The following is a 24,471-nucleotide window of genomic DNA, read 5'->3' on the forward strand; positions in this document are numbered from 1 at the left end:
GATCTAAAGTTTAAAGAAAGCAGATGTCAGTCATACATCTGTTGATCTTTACTATGAAGAAGAAAGCAAACAATGAAGCAATATCAGTGATATATTCTTCAGTATTATGGTGCTGTTGGTGAACTGAGAAACGCACTTAGGACCTTGTTGCAGTGTAGACTTTAGAGAGCAGAAGTTAGTCAATAGAAAAAAAAGCATTCAATGTGACCTTGTGGTCCAATGACATTTATACTTTCCAATAGCTACAGCATTCCACAGATTCCACATATCGTGGTGGCATGCACGGTTTTAGGGTGTTTCTGATGACTGAGGGAATCCAAAGGCAGAAGGGATTTATGCACCTTTTAATTGTTGCCTTATATCTGTACTGTCTTTGTGTCTGACTACATTTAAAACAAATTTGTCTATGTCACAGAAAACATGATGGCAATGTATAATGTCCTTAACATTTGAGGTTCCTTTCCTTTCCTTTCCTTTGTTTACTAATATTACTCTTTGGTTGCTTAACTGGTCATTTTATACAAAGAAACTATACTATCTGCTATCCTAAAAGTAGCTTTAAAAAAAATTCTGTTCTTTTCCTAATTTACACATCAACCAGTAGAAATTAAGTGCAGATTTAGCTGTATATATTTCTGTAAGGGGGCGTGGTGGCGCAGTGGGTTGGACCAGGTCCTGCTCTCTGGTGGGTCTGGGGTTTGAGTCCTGCTTGGGGTGCCTTGCAACAGACTGGCGTCCTGTCCTGGGTGTGTCCCCTCCCCCTCCAGCCTTACGCCCTGTGTTGCCAGGTTAGGCTCTGGCTCACCGTGACCCCAACTGGGACAAGCGGTTCTGAAAATGTGTGTGTATTTCTGTAATCCAATAAAAATGGCTAGTTAAGGTAAAACACATGTGATGAACTATTTGATTTACTGTTGATATTGATTTACTATTTCATTGCACTAAGGCTTGTCTCTAAAATAGCTTTTTTTACTCATTTATATATGCACAGCTCAATTCCCAGAAAGCCAGAATGGATAACAATATCAGCCTCCTTTGAAGTGCTAATGATATTGGTCAGAGGGGTGGCATGAATCTACGGAGACTGTTATCCTTTCCCAGGAGCATATTTGCAACTTTCATTGTTAGAACAGATCACTCACTCTCCGACAGCTGCAAGCTCTTACATTGATCTAAAGCACTGACCCTAACAAAGGTTTACATCAGGAAAAAAAGACTCCGATGTCAGAGCTACAGCAGGACAAATACATGTAATGGCGGCCTGAAGGACACGTGTTCTGATATTTTTTCAATTTTCATTTATTATTTAATGAGGCCCCTTAGCTCATTTGGAAAGCAAGACTTGTCAATGTCATGAGGTGTCCTTATATCAAGTGTTATGATTTATCAGCACAGAATAATATACTGGGAACCCATTTCCACATCTTCAGACACAAAAACAGCACTATTAAGCAGACTGAATCAAGGCAAATGTTATCACTTCAAAATCAATTGCTCAATATTTATTCTAATTTGACTGTGTTATTGTGGTTGCTACTCCTCACCCAACAGAGAAAGTGAAGTGCAGTACAGTGGCACAGTGAGTAGTGCTGCTGTCTCACAGCACCTGGGTGGTGCGAGAGAATGTGGGTTTAATTCCCGCTCAGTCTGTGTGGAGTTTGCATGTTCTTCCCTGTCTCTGTGTGGGTTTCCTCTGGGTGCTCTGGTTTCCTCCCACAGTCCAAAGACATGCTGTTCAGGTTCCCCCATAGTGTGTGAGTGACAGAGAGAGTGTGTTCCACTGATGTATGGATGAGTGACCCATTGTAAGTAGTGTATCTAGCAGTGTAAGTCACTGTGCTGAATAAGGTGCATGGGCTGATAACAGGACATAGAGTTCATTGGAAGTTGCTTTGGAGAAAAGTGTCTGCTAAAGACATAAATGTAAAGTAGTTAAGCACTGTTGTATGTTTTATTTGTTTATTTTGTCGAATTCACTAGATGTATTTTAGAATGTCATGACAACAGAAAGTGCCACTGTTTCTCCCTCACAGAGCATTCGCTGAATTATTTTACGGACTCATCCAGGTGCGCAGCTGTAGTAATACACCTGCGAGTTCATCAGGAAGTGGAGGGCGGAGCTTCGTACTACTACTACAGCGGAAGGGCCAATGAGGAGTCCGGGGGGCGGGGCGAAGTCCGCTCTGTTACTCCTCTACTGCGGGTGCTGTTGACTGTGGCTGCAAAAGCAGAGAAGCATCGGTTCGGCGGGGACGTGGAAGTCAATGGATTATACAGTTTCCCTGCAAGTGCAACACCAGCTGACGGTCTTCCCAACCCATTTATTGCAGGGTTACAGTTTGGAGTTGCAGGTATTTTTTAACTCGTGTACGCATCGTTTATTTTTGTGGCTTTGATGTCCCGCAGCATGTGTTTGTTTTGCTGGACCAAAAAAAAAAAAAAAAGTAGCCCCCCCGCCCCCTCATTACCAAACTCTGAACTCGAGCTCGAAACGGGTCTGCGAAACAGCTCTCATTGACCGCGCGGGTGACGCTCTCTGTCTCATCGATCCGTTAGTTCGTATGCGCGATCGGATCTGCCCTCACTTTCGATGTCAGCATAGTTCTCAGTCCGTGGAATTTAAAAAAAAAACATATATATTAATGAATTAATTAAAAAACCGCGAACGAGCGTGGCTTGGGCAGTTCGAGCGCCGCAAACATGTTCGCTGTGTATGCTCTGTTTTGGAAACGGTGTGCGGAGCCGCTCGGTCGTGCCGCGTTTTGACGCGTATCCACAAAAGACATCCATCGTGCGTGACAGCAGCAAAGCGCATCGCTGTGGAGGAAGCATCCTTGAAATATTCCAGGTAAATGTCATGCTGTCGGTGCCGGGAACGGATTTCTGCATCAGATCCACTTCGATAGCGAACACTGATTACTTGTGCAGAAAACATTGCGGTGTATTAAGTTTTTTTTTCTTTTTTTTTTTTTTTTTTTGCATTGATCTTGTGCTGCAGTTGTTCTCTGGAGCGATGGAAACCTCCTGGGAGGACAAAGAGCTACAGTGTGCGGGTTGGTGATGCTGTCGGTGCCCGGGGTTCGGTCCAGGGCTTAGTGATGTGTGTTACACGCGTCCAACATGTTTCTTCACACTCAGCGATCCGACAAGCATCTGCGCACCTGAGGTCGCGCCCCTGTGTTGCAGTCAAAACATGACCTGCGCATCACATGCGAGAAAGGCTTTCCACTACTTTAGTCTTTACAAGTACACATTCAAAAGCCTGGCTTACTGAAAAATCATTGGCTGTGTTTACATTTTTATTAATTACAGCCCTCGTTTATGTGTTATTGTTTTCCTTTCAGAGCACCCTGCCTATATCTCTGAAAGAGAAACCCACATTAATCACATCTTTCTGTGGGACCTCACCATAATAACAGAATCTTCTTAATTGTTGTAGGCATACAGTTTATAAAAATACATGAATTAAATGAAAATCTGCATTCGAGCAGAGCAGATGGCTTTATTGTAACTTTGGCCAAGTTCCTTGTGATCAATGTTGGGTTTAAAGCCGTTGGTTTACCATGCTGGACATCTAGTGTTAAATGATGAAGAACATGTTTGGGATATTAGGTAGACATCCTTCAAAGTTTGACCTTGTTTAGAAATGATTTTGATTTTGGGTTATCTTTTAGTTGCAGTGTAGAAATACCTGTTTTGGTGGACCATATACACCTGTGGGTATGTGCTGGGGTGGAAACTTAAAGTCGAAATTTCTTAATAGAGTTTGTAGATAGTTACTTTTCGCACAATTCCATTTTTTTCCCTTGTCCTCTTATTTTCGTCTCACAATCTGTCTACTTGTGTTAATATTGTCCTTAACAAACACTCTGTACTGTTCTCGTTCTCTTATTAAATGCACATAAATAACTGTTATTTACTGCATGTGCTACTTGTTTCGGTAAACCGCTCAGTTGAATTGTACAGTTGAACACCTTGAGTATTACTATCTTGCAGTGTTTGTAGTTTCTCATTTTTCAGCTTTGATCTATATATTGCTGATATGAAGTTATTTCGAGTGGATTTGCATTTCCAGAAGCTGGAACATTTATTGTGACACAAATTGAAGATATGTGGCAGTTAAAAATTAATTTGATTTGTTATGGAGTATTTTGAGATTGAATGCGCTGTGCCTTCTGCTGTAGTTACAAAATTGAGTACCATACACTTTTCCCTCTAAACGTAATGTTATTGTGTTACTGCTTAAACTGTGCTCTATCCTAAACATATTTTCCAATAATTTTTAATATATTTAATGTAATTAGTTAATTTTGTATTTGTGTACTCTTTGATCAGTCGGCACAGTACTGTGAAATATCTACTTTGTTGTGTTGACAAATGCATATTTCATAGTCTCTTCGTGCACTATATACTCAAAATATACATTATGTTTGACAGCTTTTTATTTGCTTCTTGGAGTAGGAACGAGTACTTCAGTAAATTAAAAATGAAGCCAGATGGCAAAATCACATAACCGCCACTTGCCCATGCTTTTTGTTATTTTTGCTGGGGAAATGCTTTCTTCAGAAAATTCTTTATTTGTTTTAAATTTAATTTTGTGCTGGAAGGGCAGTTCAAGGACTTTAATTTAAAATGAGAATGCAAGTCTATACAGCCCCTTTGTAAACCTGTGCAAGAGAAGAGGAATCTCAGCAATGACAGGATCCTTTTTGCTCTCGTCATTCATTTTAATGGTAAGGCTAAGCCGCCTTCTCTGCCTCCCAGAGTACCTTAGGAACAGCCCTTAGAAGCTGTCACTCTTGCGCTCGTTCGTTGACCTTCTCTGAAACAGCCTAGCCCAAAGTCATAGTCAAGGTTAGATCGCCACTTGCAGTGCAGAGTCTTGCAGCTCAGACCACAAGGTGGCTCATTGTTCTGTCATTGCACTGACAGTGCTACTGTACCTTGGGCTCATTCCATTTTTAACACTGTAATCTGTGCTTCTGGCTGCCTCTTCCTTTTTACTCTGTAATTGTTTTTCAACACTCACAGTTGCTCGTTACATTTTGACCATTTCCACGGCCTGTAAAAGGAGGTGTTAGTGTCTAGATTAAAAAGACACAGACTAGTCTTTGTTTTAATTTTTTTGTTTGCAAAATATTCCAGTGCGTTTCCAGGGGTTTATGTTTGCAGCATTCCCGTCTAATTTCGGGTGTGAAATGCACCCGTTTTTTTTTTTTTTGTTTGCCCACAGACTCGATCAGGATGTATTCGTATCTACCACAGGGCCTGTGTGTTCCACACAGTCACAGCAGGGAATCTGTCGGAGAAAAGCAGCTCCCCCTCGGCCCACAGACTATAATTTCTGTGATATCTGTCACTGGGACCCGATTCAACATGTGTGAACTATTTGTTTGTTTTTTAATAACATTTTTCACCCCGTGGAAAACTGAAGCAGTCATCTTTAAAAGTTAATTTCCTGTTCTCTAAAATGTCATATATTATTTTTTTTCTTTTTTCGGAATATTTATGGCTCTGTATGGTGTTGGTAGTCAGTCACCAGTATGACAGCTGTCACATGAAAGAACTCACTGTTGTGTAGCTTAATTACCTTTTTCTAACAGATCTTTTTTTGCATTGAAGGTATGTTCTGTCATTCGTGGTAATTTAGACAGAAAACAGCAGTTACGGCATTTGCGCAAAAAAAAAAAAACTAAAAAATTATTGGAATTCCCGGTTTGAAATATTTTATTATTTTAAAGCCATGAAGAAGAAAGTACAGTCTGCACCTAGGAGTTAATTCTCACAAACTAAGCAGGGGTCGAACGCATGTCCTTCCCTACCACCATGATGCTGGGAGATAACAGCAGCAGCTTTCACTGTGTGCTGTGGTCCAAAGCTTGTTTCCTACATTTACATTTATTTATTTAGCTGAAACTTTTCTCCGAATTGATTTCCAATGAACTCTATGTAGTGTTATCAGCCCACACACCTTATTCACCAAGGTGACTTACACTGCTAGATACACTACTTACACTGGGTCACTCATCCATATATCAGTCACTCACACACTATGGGGGAACCTGAACAGCATGTCTTTGGACTGTGGGAGGAAACCAGAGCACCCAGAGGAAACCCACGCAGACACAGGGAGAACATGCAGACTCCACACAGACTGAGTGGGGATCAAACCCACGTCCTCTCGCACCACCCAGGCACTGTGATACAGCAACACGACTTTCTCTACCACCATGCTGTTTCCTTTATAAATTTATCTTTTACTGGGCAAGGATGAGAAATTATGATTTTTATAAGAAATCTTTTGTACAGAAATACAGAAGTTTTGTTTTTAAGTCAAATGTGCTTTTCCCCCCTATTGTCCGCAACGTATTTGGGTTTTCATGTTTCATATACTTAATATGCAACATTTGTTTGTTATGCAGAACAGTGGCCTTTTGAAAATCACACACACTGCTCTCCACTTGAGTGAGAAGTGCTGCAGTGCTTTGTAAAATTAGATCCTCATTGGAACCCGACTCATCATACACTCATCGCCTCCTAAGGTTAATCTTTGGAATTTTAATGATTAACTCTATAGGTTTGCCTCTTTATTGATGTGGTGTTACTGGGCGGTGAGAGTCCTTTAACGCTTGTTCAATAAATAGATTTGCTTAGCTTGGTGCCTGGCTGCACCTTTTATATTATCGTGGAAAGACCCACCTTGCCTTTTGGAAAGCACACATTTAAACAGTCCTCCTTAAAATGGTTGGAAATAGATTGTGATAAGACAGTGCAGTAATTGAGCACATTACAAGCCGGCGACGCATTGTAAGTCGATGCATTTGTCCAAGTCTGTCTTCGGTTTGCCTCCTGCTGTAAACATGCAAGGTTATTAGGGATTCTCCTGGCAAGAAGTCAATGTCCATATGTTGCGTCTCTGCCGTCCTTCATAAATATTAATTTTTTTTATTCTTTTATATTTTATTTTTCACATGGAGTGCTTAGAATCTTGTTCCAGTTTTCTCACAAATACTTCAAACATATGCGGTTCACTAAAATAAATGCATAGACAAATAATAAGATAAGACAAGATAAATGCTATGCCAGTTAAAATATAAAATTATATGGACTACCGTGCTTCTCTATAGTTATAAATCTTTGTACTCATTTGGTCCTGAGCCAAACAAAAGAGCTAGGATGCATAGTGACATAAGACTACAGTATTCCCCTACTTTACAAAGGTAACATGTTCCTGAAAAGCCCCTTGTAAGGTGAATTCTCATAACATGAAGATGTAGTTACTATTACTTTCAGTAACAGATTTCATGCATTCCTGAGCCCTTAAACTAACACCCATTTGTGCTAAAATATCACAGAATCCCATTCATTAATTATATTAATTACTTCAATAGGCAACATAACAAGGTAGTCTCCCTTCATTAATTACTGAATAATACCATACAAATGTCTACCTGCACTTGTTAGCTCCCTTTCATAGTTACTGCATACTGTACAATTAACAAAAGTGCATCTACAGAATTTACATTTACTCTTATTCATGTAGCTGATGCTTTTCTCCATAGTGGTTTACAATTTTAAGCTGCTCGCAGTGATTTACCCTTTTATACAGAAGGGTAATTTTTGCTGGAGCAATTTAGGTTAAGTACCTCTCTCAAGAGTACTACAGTAGGTGGGATTCAAATCTTGGTCCTTCAAGGCTGAAGGGTGGGTGGTGCCTCTAACCACTATGCTACCTGCAGCCCTACATACATGGGATGATGAGAAACATGCTGTCGAGTTAACCCTGACTCATAATGACTAATTGCATGGTTTACAAGACAATGGAGGAACAGAAATTCTTTACCAGAGCCTTCTTCTGTGCACGTCTGGGGATGCAGACACAGGGAGGAACATGTAAGCATGCAAACACGTGGAGAAGCAGGAATTCACATTCACTAAAAAGGTTGACATTGTTTTGATAGTGCAGACAGGGCCATGATTACCGAGATGGTTTGTAACAGGTACTCCTCATACCTGGATGGATACCTAAAATATAGGGATTATGCTCTTCTGGCAACCCAGTTTGCCCAGTCAGTTGCTGTCTACCCTCACTGTGGGTGACATGACATCATGCACAAAAACTAGCAGGGATTGGAAGAGTGCTGTGTCCCATTGAGCACAGTTGACAACTTGCAGGCACATATAGCAGGTATGCGGGTGGTGTTAATACAGCAGGCTGTCAAGCACCCTGCTGCAGAACTCATAGTATCAGACAGCAAATGATACATTATCTCACACGCCATCCAAAATTTGAACTGATGGACTCTGTGCATGCTTTGAAGAAGTCCACTTAAGCACTACTCCTCTTGGTAGTCTAACTGAACAAAGCTTACTGTCAAACACTACTTTGCCTGCCTTTTAACTCATGCCACTGATGCATCATGGTAGTCTCTCTTGCACTATGCCGTTGTGAAAAGTGGAAGGAAGACACAAGGCAGGTTTTACTAGTGTCCCATTAACTGACCAGTTAATGTGGCCCTATGAGAATGCGTCCCGTGTTGTCTAGATAGATTATTTTAGTAATATTCATAGGTGGTGTTTCGTATATTGTTGGGGTGAAATACAAATGAGGAGAGCGCAATGCTAATACCACCATCACTTTTCAGCTCTGCCATTAACGTATTATCAGCAGCAGCTTGTCCAATCTGTGTTGTCATGGTCCAGAGACTGCACTTCAATGCATTCTATAGCCCCGATGCAATATGAGTCCTTTCCAGAAGAATAACGTTGAGATTTTTCCATTTTGAATTTTTGTTTTAATGTTTTTTTAAGCAAAGGGGGGCACGGTGGTGCAGTGGCACAGTGGGTTGGACCACAGTCCTGCTCTCCGGTGGGTCTGGGGTTCAAGTCCCACTTGGGGTGCCTTGCGACGGGCTGGCGTCCCGTCTTGGGTGTGTCCCCTCCCCCTCCGGCCTTACGCCCTGTGTTGCCAGGTTAGGCTCCGGTTCCCCGCAACCCTGTATGGGACAAGCGGTTCTGAAAGTGTGTGTTTTTTAAGCATGTTCAATTCTGAGTTTGCCTTCAGAGCCTTAATAGCCTCGGACTTTTAAAAGCACCTTTCTATGTCATCTTAGACCTCTGTAAACACCTTGTCTTCTAAGTTATTCGTTCTTTCATACCGTGTTGTTGACCCTGGTTTCTTTGTAGTATCTTGAGTAAATTGCCTGTAATTTTTTTTTTTTTTCCCCCAGTTACCTTGTGACCTTGTAAGCACTTTTGTATTGGTCTTTTGTACAAATCTATCGCTAAGTCACCTTGGTTTCAGTTGAATAAAGTATCACAATAATAAGTTAGGACAATTTTTTTCAGTTAATAGTCATTGTTGTACTATTCACGAAGTGCTGTAGCATCAAGCAAATGGAGGTAATAGATGCCATTTAAATATTTATTAGTGTTATGTTTCATGTGCGAATGTCCCGCTGGATGTGAATGTGCAAAATCTTCTCTCACTGATAGCCATCTGTTGCAAAGCACAGTGCTTCTCGATTTTAACCATGGGGTTGTATGTATTCTACCGACCAAAGCAGTTCACATTTCAGAAAATAAGATTTCACATGAGAAGCAAAATGTCAGAAACAAAGTTTTATACAGATTTTGTTTTTATGAAATTCACAGAGTGTGTAATAAGCTTAACTAAAGAATATGTTGCAAGAAGTGACAGGATGATGATCTGGAGTGTTTGTTTAAAAATTATTAATGGAAATTACACTTTCAGTGGCAACCCATCCTTTTCTCCTTTTAATGGATTTTGAGAATAGATTTTTTTTCTCACTCTGTTGCAGTATGAGTTTTTATATTTCTGTATATACTTTAACACTGGAGAAATTTAATTGCTAAGAGCCAGTATGTAATGATAAGTTGCAATAATCAGTTCCAATTCAGTAAAATTCCATTTAGTCTAACATGTCAAACTCGCACCAATCGAGTTGATCACATCGAAAATACATTTCACGTAGAAGGAGTCTGTACGAAGTAGACTTGATGAGGCACAGTCCCCGCAGAGGCACTGAGAAGGATTTAGTCAGGGATTTACAGGCATCTTAGGACAGGTCTCATTTACAGATTGACAGTGTGATTTAACCTGGGGCTTACCTAGGGTTCTTCAGAAACACATATTACCAATGACATTCATTAATATTTAGCCTTTGACTTGGCACTGCCTTTTCATTGCTGCTTAGTCAGTTTGCAGCAGTTAAACGAGTTCAAGCAGCACCATCATTTTCAACACAAAAGCCTTAATTGATATTTTTCAAAATGAATACTCGTAATGTGCCCTGCTCTCAACATGACAGGGTGAACTAATCAAACCGTGAATAGTCTTGAGTGACTGTTTAAGGATGGAAGTTTGAATAATCAGTTGCTTTCTGCATGGTTACTTGAACTTGTGGCATGGCAGAAGGGTCCGTCAACAAGGAATGGAGGAGCCTAGTGTTGAAGTAGGAATGTATGTCCTGAGAGATTAATCTTGCCGAAAGTTTGATCACAGCTATTATAATCATATTATGCAAATAAGGTGAGAGACATAGCCAAGGGCTAAGCAACATAAAGCCCTGGCTTCTTTTCAACCATAGCAGAAGTGCCTTCATACAGAGCACAGTACATCTACAAAGCATGTGGCCCCTGGTCTTGAGAAATGGAACTAATCCTTAGGGGGAATTATATACTGACGCAGGTGATATCATGCATTCGAACAGTTGAATGTCTTTAATGCTATACAGATACTGTCATTATATCTATTTACCATCAATGTTTTTGTATACCACAGAGCACATCTTGCGCACACACTAACACCTGTTTTCCATGTAGCTAATCAAGCCCTCATAACACAAATGCAGAGTTGCTATGAATCTCCTATTGTAAGCCACTGGGGCAAGAGAACCCTGACTGAGAATTTCAGGACTTTATTCTGAGTGAGGTATCGAGGAGAAGGAAATCATAACTGGTTCTTCTCTGTCTCTCACTGCAGGGTAAATCCCTTCTTGCTGTCGAGCAGGGGCTTACGTAGGGGAATGGTGGCAACTAGGTGTGTGTTAATACTAACTATGTATGTGTTAGGATGTCCTGGTAAACCAGCTTGATAAATGAGTGTTGGGGTGTGTGTGTGTGTGTGTGTGTGAGAGATGTGCTCTGGATATGTGTGTGTAAGCCGTGTCCTCCCAGAATCGTGCTACAGGTTGTGCATTAGGCTTCCATTAGGCTTTGATCGCATCCCGACTTGCATTAATCTCAGCATGTCACCACTTAAATTCTTATAACCTTGAACTTTAAAAGGTGCAGTGTTGATGACAGTGAGTGCAATGTAAAACTGCCAGATTGGTTGGCCAGTGTGTTATTCATTATTTTGCCAGGCATGTTCTTTCTCTTGTAGAAGCCAAAATGGAAATTTGAGCCACAACCCCCCAGGCTCCTGCTGCATAGTTGATTTCGGGTGATACGGTGAAAAAAGGTCACGTTGGCCCAAAGCTCGCCTACAAGGGTTACACAGGGACACAGGGTGACCTGCTTTGTCAAAACAGAGCAGTTGCTTGCTTTGCAGAAAGGATTTCCAATGCTCTATTAACAGTGAATAAGGCAGTATGATTTGTTGTGAAAGGTTGATTTGCTGTGGGTTTGTAAGACATGTTTGCTTTCCTTGAACCAGCCCCGTGTCACATTTTTATTAAAAATGCAAGCTGTCATCTCCTGCTTTGATTAAAATCCCTATTTTGAATTAATAAAATACATTTTTTTGTGCATGAGAAATCACTGCATTTTACCAAGAGCTCATGAAGTAATTTAGGTTTTAGGAAAAAATGTGAAACTAAGGGGGGGCGCGGTGGTGCAGTGGGTTGGACCGGGTCCTGCTCTTCAGTGGGTCTGGGGTTCAAGTCCTGCTTGGGGTGCCTGGTGACAGACTGGCGTCCTGTTCTGGGTGTGTCCCCTCCCCCTCTGGCCTTACGCCCTGTGTTACCAGGTAGGCTCCGGTTCCCCGTGACCCCGTATGGGGCAAGCGGTTCTGAAAATGTGTGTGTGTGTGTGTGTGTGTGTGTGTGTGTGTGTGTGTGTGTGTGTGTGTGAAAATAAGTTCAGGTTTATTGGTACTTAGTCTTAGCGCACGAAACATCCAGATAGCTGGATACTCCTTGCCTTGTCAGCTCACAAAAAAATGTGCATGTTGTTTCCCTTGGCAAGACTCGGAAAAAGCATTTGTTTCAGAAACATTAAACATATGTCTGTTTACTTGATTTAGATATCTGAATGATGGAGTCAAAAAACAAAAAAATGAAATAAAATTCCCTCATTAGCAGTGCAGTAATTACTAAGTGTCTTGTCTGTTGTATTTAGCATTGGGTTTTCTCTAATTAGAAATCCCTCTAGCTTTGTTCAGGTCTAAAAAAAAATTTTAATCACAGCCAGATAATTAATTTGGGAAATAAACACATGGACTGGATTGGACCAGGCTAAATTAGACAGGATATTTGGAGTGGATTTTACATTCTGCAGGAAAGTGCGTGGAATTGGACGCAAGGTGAGCTGCACCTTGTAATTTCTTATAGTCACAGACCATAATACATCTACAGCATTTCGACTCTCGCCTTCCTCTTGGCTGCCGACTCCAAGCTGAACTGATCCGGCAGCATGATTCCTGGAACTCTCATGATTTCCCAGTACCTAAACAAAAGTTAAGTTTTAATTTAGGGCCATGCAAGGGAATGGTGTGATGGAGGTAGAGAATTCATGGAAAACATCTGAGCTATATCTGGGGTGGAGCTGCAGTATGTAAAATTCATGAAGTTCTGACAGAAAGGTGCATTGTTGCCCAGCAGTAAGTAAGGGAAGACAACTTTCAATTTCCAAAGTAAAGGGATGATGTGTTTGAAAGTCATAGATGACTAAGTCCAGCCGTGCATAGTTTTATTCCTGTGCATCCTCACTTGCACTCGAGATTGGCAAGATGGCTTTATTTCCCCACCTCCACCCCCAATGAATATGTAAATAAAGAGCCCTTAAGAATTCTGTTTCTATGAAGGCGCTTGATGAGAAAATAATGCTGTCAGTGTGTGATGAGAAGGAGTAGAAGATTAGAGGCAGATTATTTAATGAGGACTTGCTGGAGTTGCGATGTCAGGCTGTGATGACTCTTGTTCCTATTTGCTTTATTGTGTTGGAGCTTCAGGTTTGTTTAAGTTTAGCCTTTTCTTGTATAAAGGCAGGTCTGTTAGCAAATTATTTATTCGTCCTGCAAAATCTGTGAAGTGGTGGTCACGTTAAATAAAGCTCGTTTGGGTGCAACTCTTACCGAACAAGATCCTTTAGCTGCGTAGTCTGACTAGCTAATCGCTCAAAGGTGAGACTTAATTCACGTCATTTCTTTACTCGTGGTTCATCAGACATGTACATGACCTGTCACATCCAGTCTTTCACAGTCAAGTTGGTCATCTGTGCCCCTGCGGATCTCATGAGCAGCTCAGTCATTACGGCGTCTGCTTCAAAGACCATAAAACTGATACCCTGTTATTCTTAAGATTTCCATCCCCGAACCTAGCTTTTTCTCTGCCCCCTCTGCCATCTGACAGCTGCAGTCGGGGATAATCGGTCATTGTTTGCAGAGGATGCCGGGTCTGAAACGAGATAGTGCCTCGTTTGTCTTTTTCAGTTTTATCTGGCAGTTTGAGAAAGCAATGCACACACAAATAGTTTTACATTTGTTTTTCAGTGTACATCCTATATACTTGCGTGTATTACACATCACTATGGCAACAGAGGAAAACAAAATGACAATCTGACTCAAACATGCCTCGTTGTGGTAAGATGACAATCCTTACTTACTGTATTCCTCAAGTGGCAATCCCTATGGCACATGCTGATGATGAAGAAACCAATTTTACAACGCACTCCCCAAGCAAGGCTACTTCACCCGAGCCTTGCTCCACGACAGCTGTGCATGAGGCCATCAATTTGCCTGTGTTCCTGGGCTTGTGTGAAAAAGGGCGCTTGCCACTCTTAAGCAGCACAGAATGGTGCTTTAAGTAATATGTTGCTGATTAATGCAGATGGGACCAAGTACTTGCAGCCAGAGGACTCGCAAGAGGGAGGATGTAATGTAAATTAATTGGTTCCCCTGGAACCCGACAAATGAGAATGGTATAGGAGTGCAGTCTAAGGTGTGATGCAAATCAGGAAAGCTTTCTGGCAGTTTTAGAGATGAAGCACTTCCAGTTATGTTTTATCTGGAATGGGACTGCACTGGCTACTATGCCTGTTAGTTAAGAAAAGTGTTTCAGCATCTCCTTTGCATCTTTGTTGCTTCTTTGGTCAAAACTGTCAATGTTTTTGAAATCAATTATTTATTTTTTTAATAAATAAATGATCAGTTGTGATTTTATAGTATTGTAGTATTTAATATATGTGTGTTTGTTTACATGGTAACGCTTTAACATGGCTGTTTCATTGTTCTGTAAAAAAATAGAAATTAATTCTGACATTTTAAAAGATTGAAAACATTTCTGTATAAAAACTTGATTCAGAATTCAATTCTAAAGTAATGCCTATTTTGAAAGGCGGGATACTTTTAAATTGGCAGTGATCATAGTTGCGTATAAGATATTTGGTATAAAGGGGAAAAAAACGGAAACTGTATATGGGAATAAATAAACTTATATATACAAACATAAGTGCTGGAAGCTGTGAAATAACTAAGGTACCTGGTTTAATTTCAAGCCCCTGAAAGGCTTATATTTTAAAGAGAAGGTGGCTAATTTCTCATTCTTCTGTGCATAAGCACTTCCATCTTTGGAGATATTGCCCTTGCTGGTTTTGGCTTTGATCATCACTTTCTGTAATAATGATGAATAACTTTTATGAGTTACTGGGTGGCAGGTGTGGCGGCGTGGCGGGTTTGGCCGCGTCCTGCTTTCTGGCGGTCCTGCGGTTCGAGTCCTGCTGGGGTTGCCCTGTGATGGACTGGCGTCCCATCCTGAGTGTGTCCTCTCCAGCCTTGTGCCCTATGTTGCCAGGTTAGAGCCCGCTCGGGACAAGCAGCTTTCGCCATTCTGTGTGTGTGTGAGTTACTGGACTCTTCATAAACTCACTTATTCAGACTTTAACAGCATTCTGTTTGAACGAGAGCATATCTGGTTTTTCAAGTAACCTAGTTTCCTCTGCTGAAGTTTTTTGGAATGGATTTACTCAGGTAAATACGTGTGGTCTTTGGTAACTCGACTGACTGAAGGGCTCTGAAAAGAATTTTTCTTCTGTCCCCCTCTGCTTACTTTCCACAGTTCTGCATTCTGACACTTTGGCACCAGTTTGCTTCCTTGCTGCAGTTGATGATAATTAGCTCAGCTGGGATCCGGGACTTTGAGAGCGGCCCAGGAGTCTAGAGCGCGGGGACACTCCGCAGCTTTGAGCCCAGCAAACGATGGCTTTGCGGAAGCATTCAGTCCGCCCAGGCCAGCCTGCCGCTCTTTAGCACCATCTCCCAGTTTCATGCAAATTAGCACTTTATTTCAAGGGAATTGAACTTGGCTTCACATGCAACAGAGTTACATGAATATTGAAGGTCTGCTTCCCCGTCCCTGCTCTGTATATAGTACCGGCTCTCTTGGAACTTGCCAGAATGCTCGGTGATGAATATTTAATTTTTTTCCAAAATTAATTCTTAAACCAGCACCCGAGGATTTCACTCTTTCTTCCTCAAAATAGTTACAGCACAGCTGGCAAGATTAGGTCACAAAGGTGATTCTTGGTGAGGAGTGGCAACCTTTCACACACTTGAAATAGGGAGAAATATGAAGAGATTAAATAATACATTAATTTTCCCTAGTTATCCCACCGCTTCATAAATAATAGGAAGAGATCAACGACACTGTTTCGAGAGAGGCCTGACATGTTCTTCCAAGTGGAACAAAAGGACAAAAACCATGGTAGTTAGAGCTCAGCTGCACCTCTGCTGGTTGTTTTATTACATTTGCAGCCATTTTTATGTAAAACAATTGACTATGAGACCTATGAAAATGAACCTTGTAAAATGTGGTAAATTTAAAAACTGCAGGCTCCTTTGAACATTTATTAAGATACATGTATGAGTGACCCATGGTAAGCAGTGTATCTAGCAGTGTAAGTCACCTTGGTGGATAAGGTGTGTGGGCTCATAACACTACATAATATCTGTTGGAAGTTGCTTTGGAGAAAAGAGTCTGCTAAATAAATAAATGTAAATATATAAGCAGGGGGTAGCGCAGTGATTTGAGCCTTCTCTTTGATACTCAGCAGACCCAGGTTTGAATCCCACCTCCTGCTGGAATCCCATTTTAGATGGTTATTTAATGTCTTCTGCATTAGTGTCAATGAGAAAGAGCATATTTTAGATTTCCAAGCAGTCACTTTGCAAAAAGTTACAGTATTACAGTAAGAGTTTTGTATTTCGTAAAAGAAAGTACACACACACTGACTGAGACCACTTGTCCTGAGCGGAGGTGAACCGGAGCCTAACACAGAACACAGGGTGCAAGGCTGGAGGGGAAGGGCATGCACCCAAGATGGGACGCCAGTCCGTCCCAGGGCACCCCCAACAGGACTCAAACCCCAGACAGCCCGCTCAGAACATGAGGTTGTTGGCAATGGATGGTTACTCAGCTTGTAGGAAATTTATTAAGAGCATTATTTTTGAAAGCATTCTCACTTTACAGCTTTTTTCCCCAAGTTTCTAAAACTTTTGCACAGTACTCTGTGTGTGTGTGTGTGTGTGTGTGTGTGTGTGTGTGTGTGTGTGTGTGTATCGAGCTCAGAAAATAGGAAAGTAATTGTAAGTAATCTAATGCTATAAATTACTTCAAAGTAATAGTAGTAGTAGAGTGTAGGATGGTTTTATGTATAGCATCACTGAATGACTATACAGAACTAAACTTCCATTTCAGAACCATCCTGGGCCACCAAAGACGGCAGGCCTCTCTGACACCAAGCTGTCCACATTGCTCCTGTCCAACTTTGCTAATCAGTACAGTTCTATCAGCAAATTTTAGCAAAGCTCTGTAACACAGACCCATGCAGAGCAACTCTGTCATTGAGTTTGATGAAGTGCCTCTGACTGCTGGCTGGCTTCTTTCTGGCAGTCTGAGTCACTGATGTTTGTTGGTCTGCTCCAGGCCAAGTGTTTTCTCACATGCTGAAGGTGCACCCCCCCCACGCTCAGGAGACAAGCCTGGCTTGGGGGGTGTAGGGTGTTGGTTATTGCTACAGCAACTAGAGTAACAGTAAAATTGCTTTCTCTTTGTTATGCCATTGTGTGGGTGATGGAAGGGGGGTGCGGTGGCGCAGTGGGTTGGACCGGGTCCTGCTCTCCAGTGGGTCTGGGGTTCGAGTCCTGCTTGGAGTGTCTTGCGATGGACTGGCATCCTGTCCTGGGTGCGTCCCCTCCCTCTCCAGCCTTATACCCTGAGTTGCCAGGTTAGGCTCTGGTTCCCTGTGTGGGACAAGTGGTTCAGAAAGTGTGTGTGTGGGTGATGGAAAGGTAGAGCCATTCTCAAGAAGAAACCTTGGAACTTTAATACCTTTCAGGCATTTGCTTATTAATTATTTACTGACAATTCCGTATTACAACAGTGGTGTAATAGAGTAATAAGAAATGAAACTGCTGTGTTGGTAATAGGAAACTTTTTAAAAATCATAAATGATAACCCCCCTCTTTTAAATCTATGTTTGAGTACATGTAATCAAATATGATACTGGTATATTTGCCTGCTGACCACAGATAAATGCATTGCTGACATTTTATAATGTCAGTTTTATATTCTTTGGTGCTTTCTTTGCTACTTTGCTCTAGGTGAATAATTAATATTCATTAGTCTCCAAACAGTCTTATGAAACCACCTTGGGAATCCAATAAGATCATGAAAGAAAATACACCTGGGCTATATTACAGGAACATCTTACTTTCCAAATATGTATGACCCATGGCATCAATGAAGACATTGGTGGAAATAGAATCAAAAAGTTCCAGTTGCCCCACTCCAAAAGAGCAGAAGGAGATCTATATAATAAACAATTAATCTGTTAAGTTGAATTTCCTTACTAAATATGAACATAATTCACACTTAGTTTTAATTTGTAATAGAACATTATTAAATGAAATACAGACTAAAGACACGTAACACCCACAAAGGAGCTGTCTGATGTACATAGACTTTGATTAGGTGCTCAGTCAGATATAATTAGTCAGTTATAAAATTCAAAATGCATTGCCCGTTTAGGAAAAGTTAGGACAGGATGCTTTAGTCATGGTTAATGAAGAATGTGTGACAGCACTGGATTAAAAAATATATGTATTTATTCAGCAAGACACCCAGTGATCCTTAAATCCCAGCCTCCAGTCTTCCTTAATCACCTGGAAATGAGAGATGTTTAGTGAATTTATCTGAGCCACATTGCTCTGTGCTTCCTGTTCAGCCCTGATAATGCCCATAGTCAAAAGAAAGTGGGGGGGAAATAGGGCAAAAAAGTAGAGGTTTAATTGTATGAAACTTTTGGAGACTTGATTTAGATTGAGAGATGGAAATATAAAAAATATATTTACCTTGTCTCAAATACGTATCTGAATAATTCACTCTCTCTCACAGTAAGTAGTAATTCCTGCTAGTGCCTAGTATCATAAAACACAGTGAATTCAAATAAATCGAGCAATATTTTTTCCCCTTACCAAAGTAAGACTTGCAACACTGTGTCACAACACGTAAAGCCAGCTCAGGGTGTGCAGTTTGCATGTTTCTCCTAGGTTTGCACCTCCCATGCACATGCACAGAAGAAGGCACTGATAAACCTTTTCCGCCTTAAACTATGCGAGTCGAATTCGACTCAGTGGCACTTGCATTCATCCTAAATGTCTGTGAATGTTTAAGGAAAATTCTGTGCAACATTGCAGTAGTGTTTTTTTTACTTCTTGCAGGCCACCCTATTTCAAATATCGTAGATTAATCTCATAAATTCTAGGACTGGGACTTCTAGAAATGTTATGGTTTAAAGTTTGTGCGTTACATCTTAAGGTCCTGTCCATCACTAGTTTGAGATCATCGCAGTTTAATATGTTTGTAACATGCTGAAAAAAAGCAACATTTCTGTGAATGAGATTGTAGGTACAGTTGCTCCCAAAGAGCAGTTCAATTGAAAGTAGGGACCTCCCAAGTGGATACTTAATAGTTCAGCCTGGAGGATGTTGCTTTAAAATATCTCATGTATGACACTTTTTTGTGGAACTGTATTTTGTCTTCTGCCACAAAATTGCACTCCTTTCGGCCAATTAAGAAGCTTTGCTGCTTGCTTGCTGAGCTCCTCTTATTTATTTCTTCTCATCCTCCATGTCTGTGATGGACACTTAGACACTTGACAGGTTTCTCTCACCTTTAACGGTATTCTCAGCAGCGTTTCTATGCCAAATTCAAATGTTTCCTAATCCAGCAGCCTTGAGCCATTGTATTGCTAATAAACTTATTGCTAAACTTTATGGGATCCAGCAAGCTTGCGCAGTACCTGTTCTTATTGTTTGCTTGCTTCCTTGCTAATGCCATTATACAGGTTATTATGTGACACGCTTAATGAAAGATCTGAGTTCTTACATATGAAGTGAAATATAATAGAAGCTATTAAGATTAAATGGGAACCATAATTCTTCATGTAGACTTTTTCCAGGCTAAAATGTATCTTAAATTAGTATTATTAGTGTTATGAATGAATGTTTTATACTGTTTTACTTAGACAATATAACTTTGGAATTTACCATTTTATTGTCTTTCACAGTGCAGCAGCTGTATACAGTAGTTTCCTAAACAAGTTTTAGCAATCGTTACTCATTCAGATGATGCCAAACACAGCATGGTGTTCCCCAAGGTTAAAAATCTAGAGACAAAAAAAAAAACCTTGCCCAGTCCACTCTCGGTCCAGTCGGTTTCCCTGCTCCGAGCTTCACCAGTTCCAGTACATTCCCCTTCTGTTTTGGTTTACCATATCGGTTGGTAGTTGTCTCCATCGCTCTCTGCTTGTCTCAACCCATTGCTGCTGGGGTTGTGCCAGTCGTAATGTATGCAGGAAGGGAAATTCGTATCCTTCTCTTAGGCATTCAAAATCCCACTACCTTGCTGTGTTCTCTCCAGATGCTCTTGGGAAATAAGGGAATCCGTCACAGGTGTGTGTAAACAGAATAGCTCCCGGTGTTGCTGCACCTGACGGTGGAGAGCTGTTCATGGTGCTGAAGCTACATGTCCCCTCTCGCTCTGCATCACACAACAGACAAACTCTGTCCAGTGCAGTGTTTTTTTTTTTATGCTTTTCCGCAAAATAACCATGTGCCACTTTGGATACAACCCATACACATGCAAATAATTTAAATACAAAAGAATCCCTTCACTGTCAGCCATTGGAGTTCTCCGTCAATAAAACTGCTCTCAATCTCGCTCTGATTGCTCTACAGGCAGTCCTTGGGTTACGAACGTCCGACTTACATACAACCCATAGTTAAGAACCACCCCCGTAAAGCCTATTATATTAAAAATTCAAGTTACATACAATGATTTGTAATGAGAAACCGGTACTACTTTGCGACAATCATCAAAACGTTACGCGTCTACAGTAGTTCGTTGGCTCGTGGGCCCGAGGTAGGACACAGAATTGGTTCTTTTCAGTTTGACCATGTTGCTGTTAACAGTGTCTCGTGTGTTACTGTATTTGGGTTTCATTTTTTTGTTTTTACTCTCCTAACCATGGCATAAATGTGATGCAAGTGATGGTGATGCATCAAAGAAAAGGAAAACAATCATGATTGAAAACAAAGTGGAAATAATAAAGCGATTGGAAAAAAGTGAAATGCCAACGAACATCGGAAAAGCGTTAGGCTGCAGTCGGTCAACGATCAGGACAATTTTAAAGGACAAAGCGAAAATAATGAAGCATATAAAAGGTTCTGTCCTGATGAAATCCACAATTATCCGACTCACGTACAAATTCGACTTAAAGACGGACTTAGGAACGGAACTCCTTTGTAATCTGGGGACTGCTTGTATTTTCCCTTTGCTGTTTTTCACTGAGGTGATTTGGGTTGGTGGGCTGTGGTGAGTGGTGTGATATTTATGAACCATGGATAGGAGCTGCGGTTTTGGAAATAAGTATAGGACAGATGCCAGCATGTAAGCAGCTGGCAGGAACAAATAATCCTGAGAACTGGAAACACACCCTTGGCTCATGATTTAGTAACATAAGCAAGGTATATTCGACTTTTAAATGCACCTTTCCACTTTAAAATTGTGTTCACAGAGGGCTCATTTCCCTGCCTTCTGCTCAGTGAATTTCAGCACACCTTTTCTCTTGTTTCTCTCCCTATAATTCAACTTTGGTATATAATTATAACATTTTAAAATTGAATGCATATGAAAAATTGAATAAATACACACATTTCCATTAATTCATTCAGCTGCTACTTTTCTCAAATATGACTTGCAGTGTTCGGCTACTTAAAACTATTTATCCAGCTGGGTAATTTTAGGGGAGTAATGTAGTGTGAGTACATTGCTGAAGGGCACTACAGTTGGGTGGGGGATTCAAACCTGCAACCTTGGGGTCTAAAGGCAGCAGTGGTAACCACAACACTACCAGCTGCCTCTGTGGATGCTGTATCTGCTGCAGACTTTCAGATGAACAAATCGGTGGATTGCAAAGTAAAATATTTAACAATGTTTAGGAAATAACAATGTTATTTTAATGCTTCATCTGGACCTTTGTCATCGTTAATTTTTCAGAATTTTTGCTGGCAATTATTTCTTTGCAGAGCCAAGGATTGCATTCATCATCCTTAATTATATATTAATGAAACATGCATTATTTGATTGGAGGCTTAGATCTGGAGTTTAAAATAGAAATAATTTACACCAGTAATTTGCATCATTATCAAATGACTATGTAATTTGAATTTGTAGAGATTTTTTCACTGTTTCTCCTTTACGCAGTTTGTGCTTTCTTGGTTATGTCCTGATGTTTCTATATAGGTCCTTGGATAAGAAAATTGAAAGTGAATGAAATCGTATTGTGTGAGCTCTGAGAGTAATGTATAAAGGCTCCAACTCTGCTTGAATAGCAGTAAGGTGGTAAAATTCCTGGTGCTTTCCTGTGGATGCTCATATTTAATCGAGACTTCGAACCACTTGCTAAGCTATAATTACCAACTGGGCTCAAAAACTTGCACTATAACTTGTGAATTTCACAGCATGGTCCTCCTAGGGCTGTCTAGCCTCAGCACGTAATTCAACACTCCCAGATGAGAAGTGGTTCGGAATAATCTGGCGTCATGGCCGGAAAATTTGATGGTGGATAATTGGCTTAGCTGGATCTCAACCAAATCCTGTGTAATCTGAAACTGGATGTAATCATGGTAATGACGATAGAATAAATGGTGAACAATCAGCTAAATAGGAGCTTCAAGGCCTTGCTTTCTGGGGTGTTTTCACAGAGTTCCGTTTTGCAGCATTCCACACTGATTAGATAAAATTACCTCCTAAATGACTGAAGAGTGAGAAAATATGGATCTCAGGCTCCCCTGCCTCACATTGTTGCTTTGCAAATGAACACTTAGAAGGGGCAGCGACTGAGGGTCCCTGATTCAGACTTTTCCTTAATTAACCAGTTTTCACAGACACTGTAAATACAGACCACAAAAGCAGTCAAGGTTAGCTGGACAGGAACGGCCATAAATGCATGGTCCATGCATCTAATGGAAAATGTTGAATTAGTGATAAAGGAATTAGACTGCTGAAATGCCAAGGATAATAAAAGCAAAATGGCCATAAAAGAGGAAACATGGAAGCCCCGTCATCCTTTCCCTGAACACTTTGTTGCTGGAATATTGCTTTTACAACAATTTTTCCTTCTGCAGTCTTTTTCATTTTTGTTTATTGATTTCGTGCACAAGTGATGACACTCAGTTTCTGCTTGTTTCTTCTTCATTATGGCTAAGAATGACTAAAAGCTATAACTAGTCTCCACCCAGATCTACCTTTTAAATAAAATGATCAGTTAGGTGCTTGTAAGCAGTAAAAAAAATATCTTTGCATATCAGCTGTTGTTGCTTTTCTCTGTGTTTGATGGCACAAATTCCTTCGCTTGGTTCTGTTAGGTATTTTTAGCTTGATGTGAGTCACAGCAAAAGGAAGAAGAGCAAACAAGCTGTCATCACAAAGAGTCATTGTCTTCCTTGTGTTGTTTGTGTAACTGTAAATTATTTATTCAGCAGATGTTATAATAGGGACCGGTAAGAGCTTATACCTGTGGCATAAACCTGAAGCCAGTGGTTTCAGGACTTCACTTAAAATAGCGATCTTTGAAATCCCCACTCCATGCTGTCTTCTCCCAGATGAAGTCAACGGATGAGGACCAGGGGCTCTTCACCGACAGCTACTGCAAAGTTTGCAGCGCCCAGCTCATCTCGGAGTCTCAGAGGGTAGCCCATTACGAGGTGAGGATGACCCCCCATCCCCCGTCTGCAGAGCTGTTCCTTATCCCCCATACATTTATATCCCTCCAAACACTTTCTCACATCTGTCTCTAGTGGATTATACTTCTGCAGTGTTATTTATAGTGGTCAACTTTACAAGGTTAACGAGTGAGGTGTCGTTTACCCCATTATAGACCACACTCTAACGCTTTACCTGGTGTGTGTTGACTTGTACTAATAACTGTAATTATGATACTATGCTAATAAATATAACTAAGTGTGAACACTTTTACTAGTTAAAATGTTTTCAAGAGTTTTATTCTGTCTGAAAACAATATTTTGTTGCTTATTTGATTTGACACTTGATTTATACTATGTATCTACTGTATCAGAAACATTTTTTGAAAAGTATGTTTATGCTTAAAGTACTTAGACATGGGTAATATGTGCACTCCACAGTAGAAAGGTAATATGAACTGTCCACAGCAGCACCATCATGCATTTGTTCAAAGAAGAAAGTGTGGATACCGGGAGCCTGGCATACCTGAGAATGTAAAGCATTTACTTAGTGTTTTGGTGTCATGTGGCAACCGTGTCTTTTGGCTCTCAGCTTCTTGGAGAGGGGGTTGTTCTGTCACAGAATTTTCTAGAATCTTCTCTCATATTTCCAACGGAATCTTTTGTAGGCAGGGAAGCAACAGAAAACAGAGACAACTGTGTAACCCAGAGACTGTAGTCATGGTGAGAGAAAGTGGCATCCTCATACAGTTCGAGAGTAAGGTTAAAACGTTTGCAGTAATTCTTTTTATCATTGTATAGGCTTGCTTTGCACAGCAAACACTCATAATGTAAAAGTTTAGACTTAGCAGCAAATGTAATTTGTAACTTAAAATAGCAAGCGTTCAACTCCGTTATAATTATGAGATTTGAACTCTCCTGAGAAAAGAAATTAAATTAAATTAAAAACCATAGAATTCTCTTGC

The 24,471-nt window shown here is 40.6% G+C and overlaps 1 protein-coding gene across 5 annotated transcripts in view; it reads left to right on the top strand.

The window, feature by feature from the left end:
* Positions 1–2,241: 2,241 nt before the first annotated feature.
* zmat4a (zinc finger, matrin-type 4a) overlaps positions 2,242–24,471 on the top strand; it is an 86,574-nt gene continuing 64,344 nt past the window's right edge. For 4 of the 5 annotated variants that reach the window (XM_018744042.2, XM_029256951.1, XM_018744044.2 and 1 more), the window contains exons 1-2: positions 2,242–2,351; positions 23,408–23,509. In XM_018744042.2, the coding sequence (XP_018599558.1) occupies positions 2,265–2,351; positions 23,408–23,509 (189 nt within the window). In that variant the 5' untranslated portion in view covers positions 2,242–2,264. Of the gene's footprint in view, positions 2,352–2,808; positions 2,849–2,998; positions 3,054–23,407; positions 23,510–24,471 lie in introns of those variants that run through there. The other variant, XM_018744043.2, reaches the window with a different exon arrangement.

Source organism: Scleropages formosus, chromosome 12, assembly GCF_900964775.1.
Source record: "Scleropages formosus chromosome 12, fSclFor1.1, whole genome shotgun sequence".
Classification (NCBI taxonomy): domain Eukaryota; kingdom Metazoa; phylum Chordata; class Actinopteri; order Osteoglossiformes; family Osteoglossidae; genus Scleropages; species Scleropages formosus.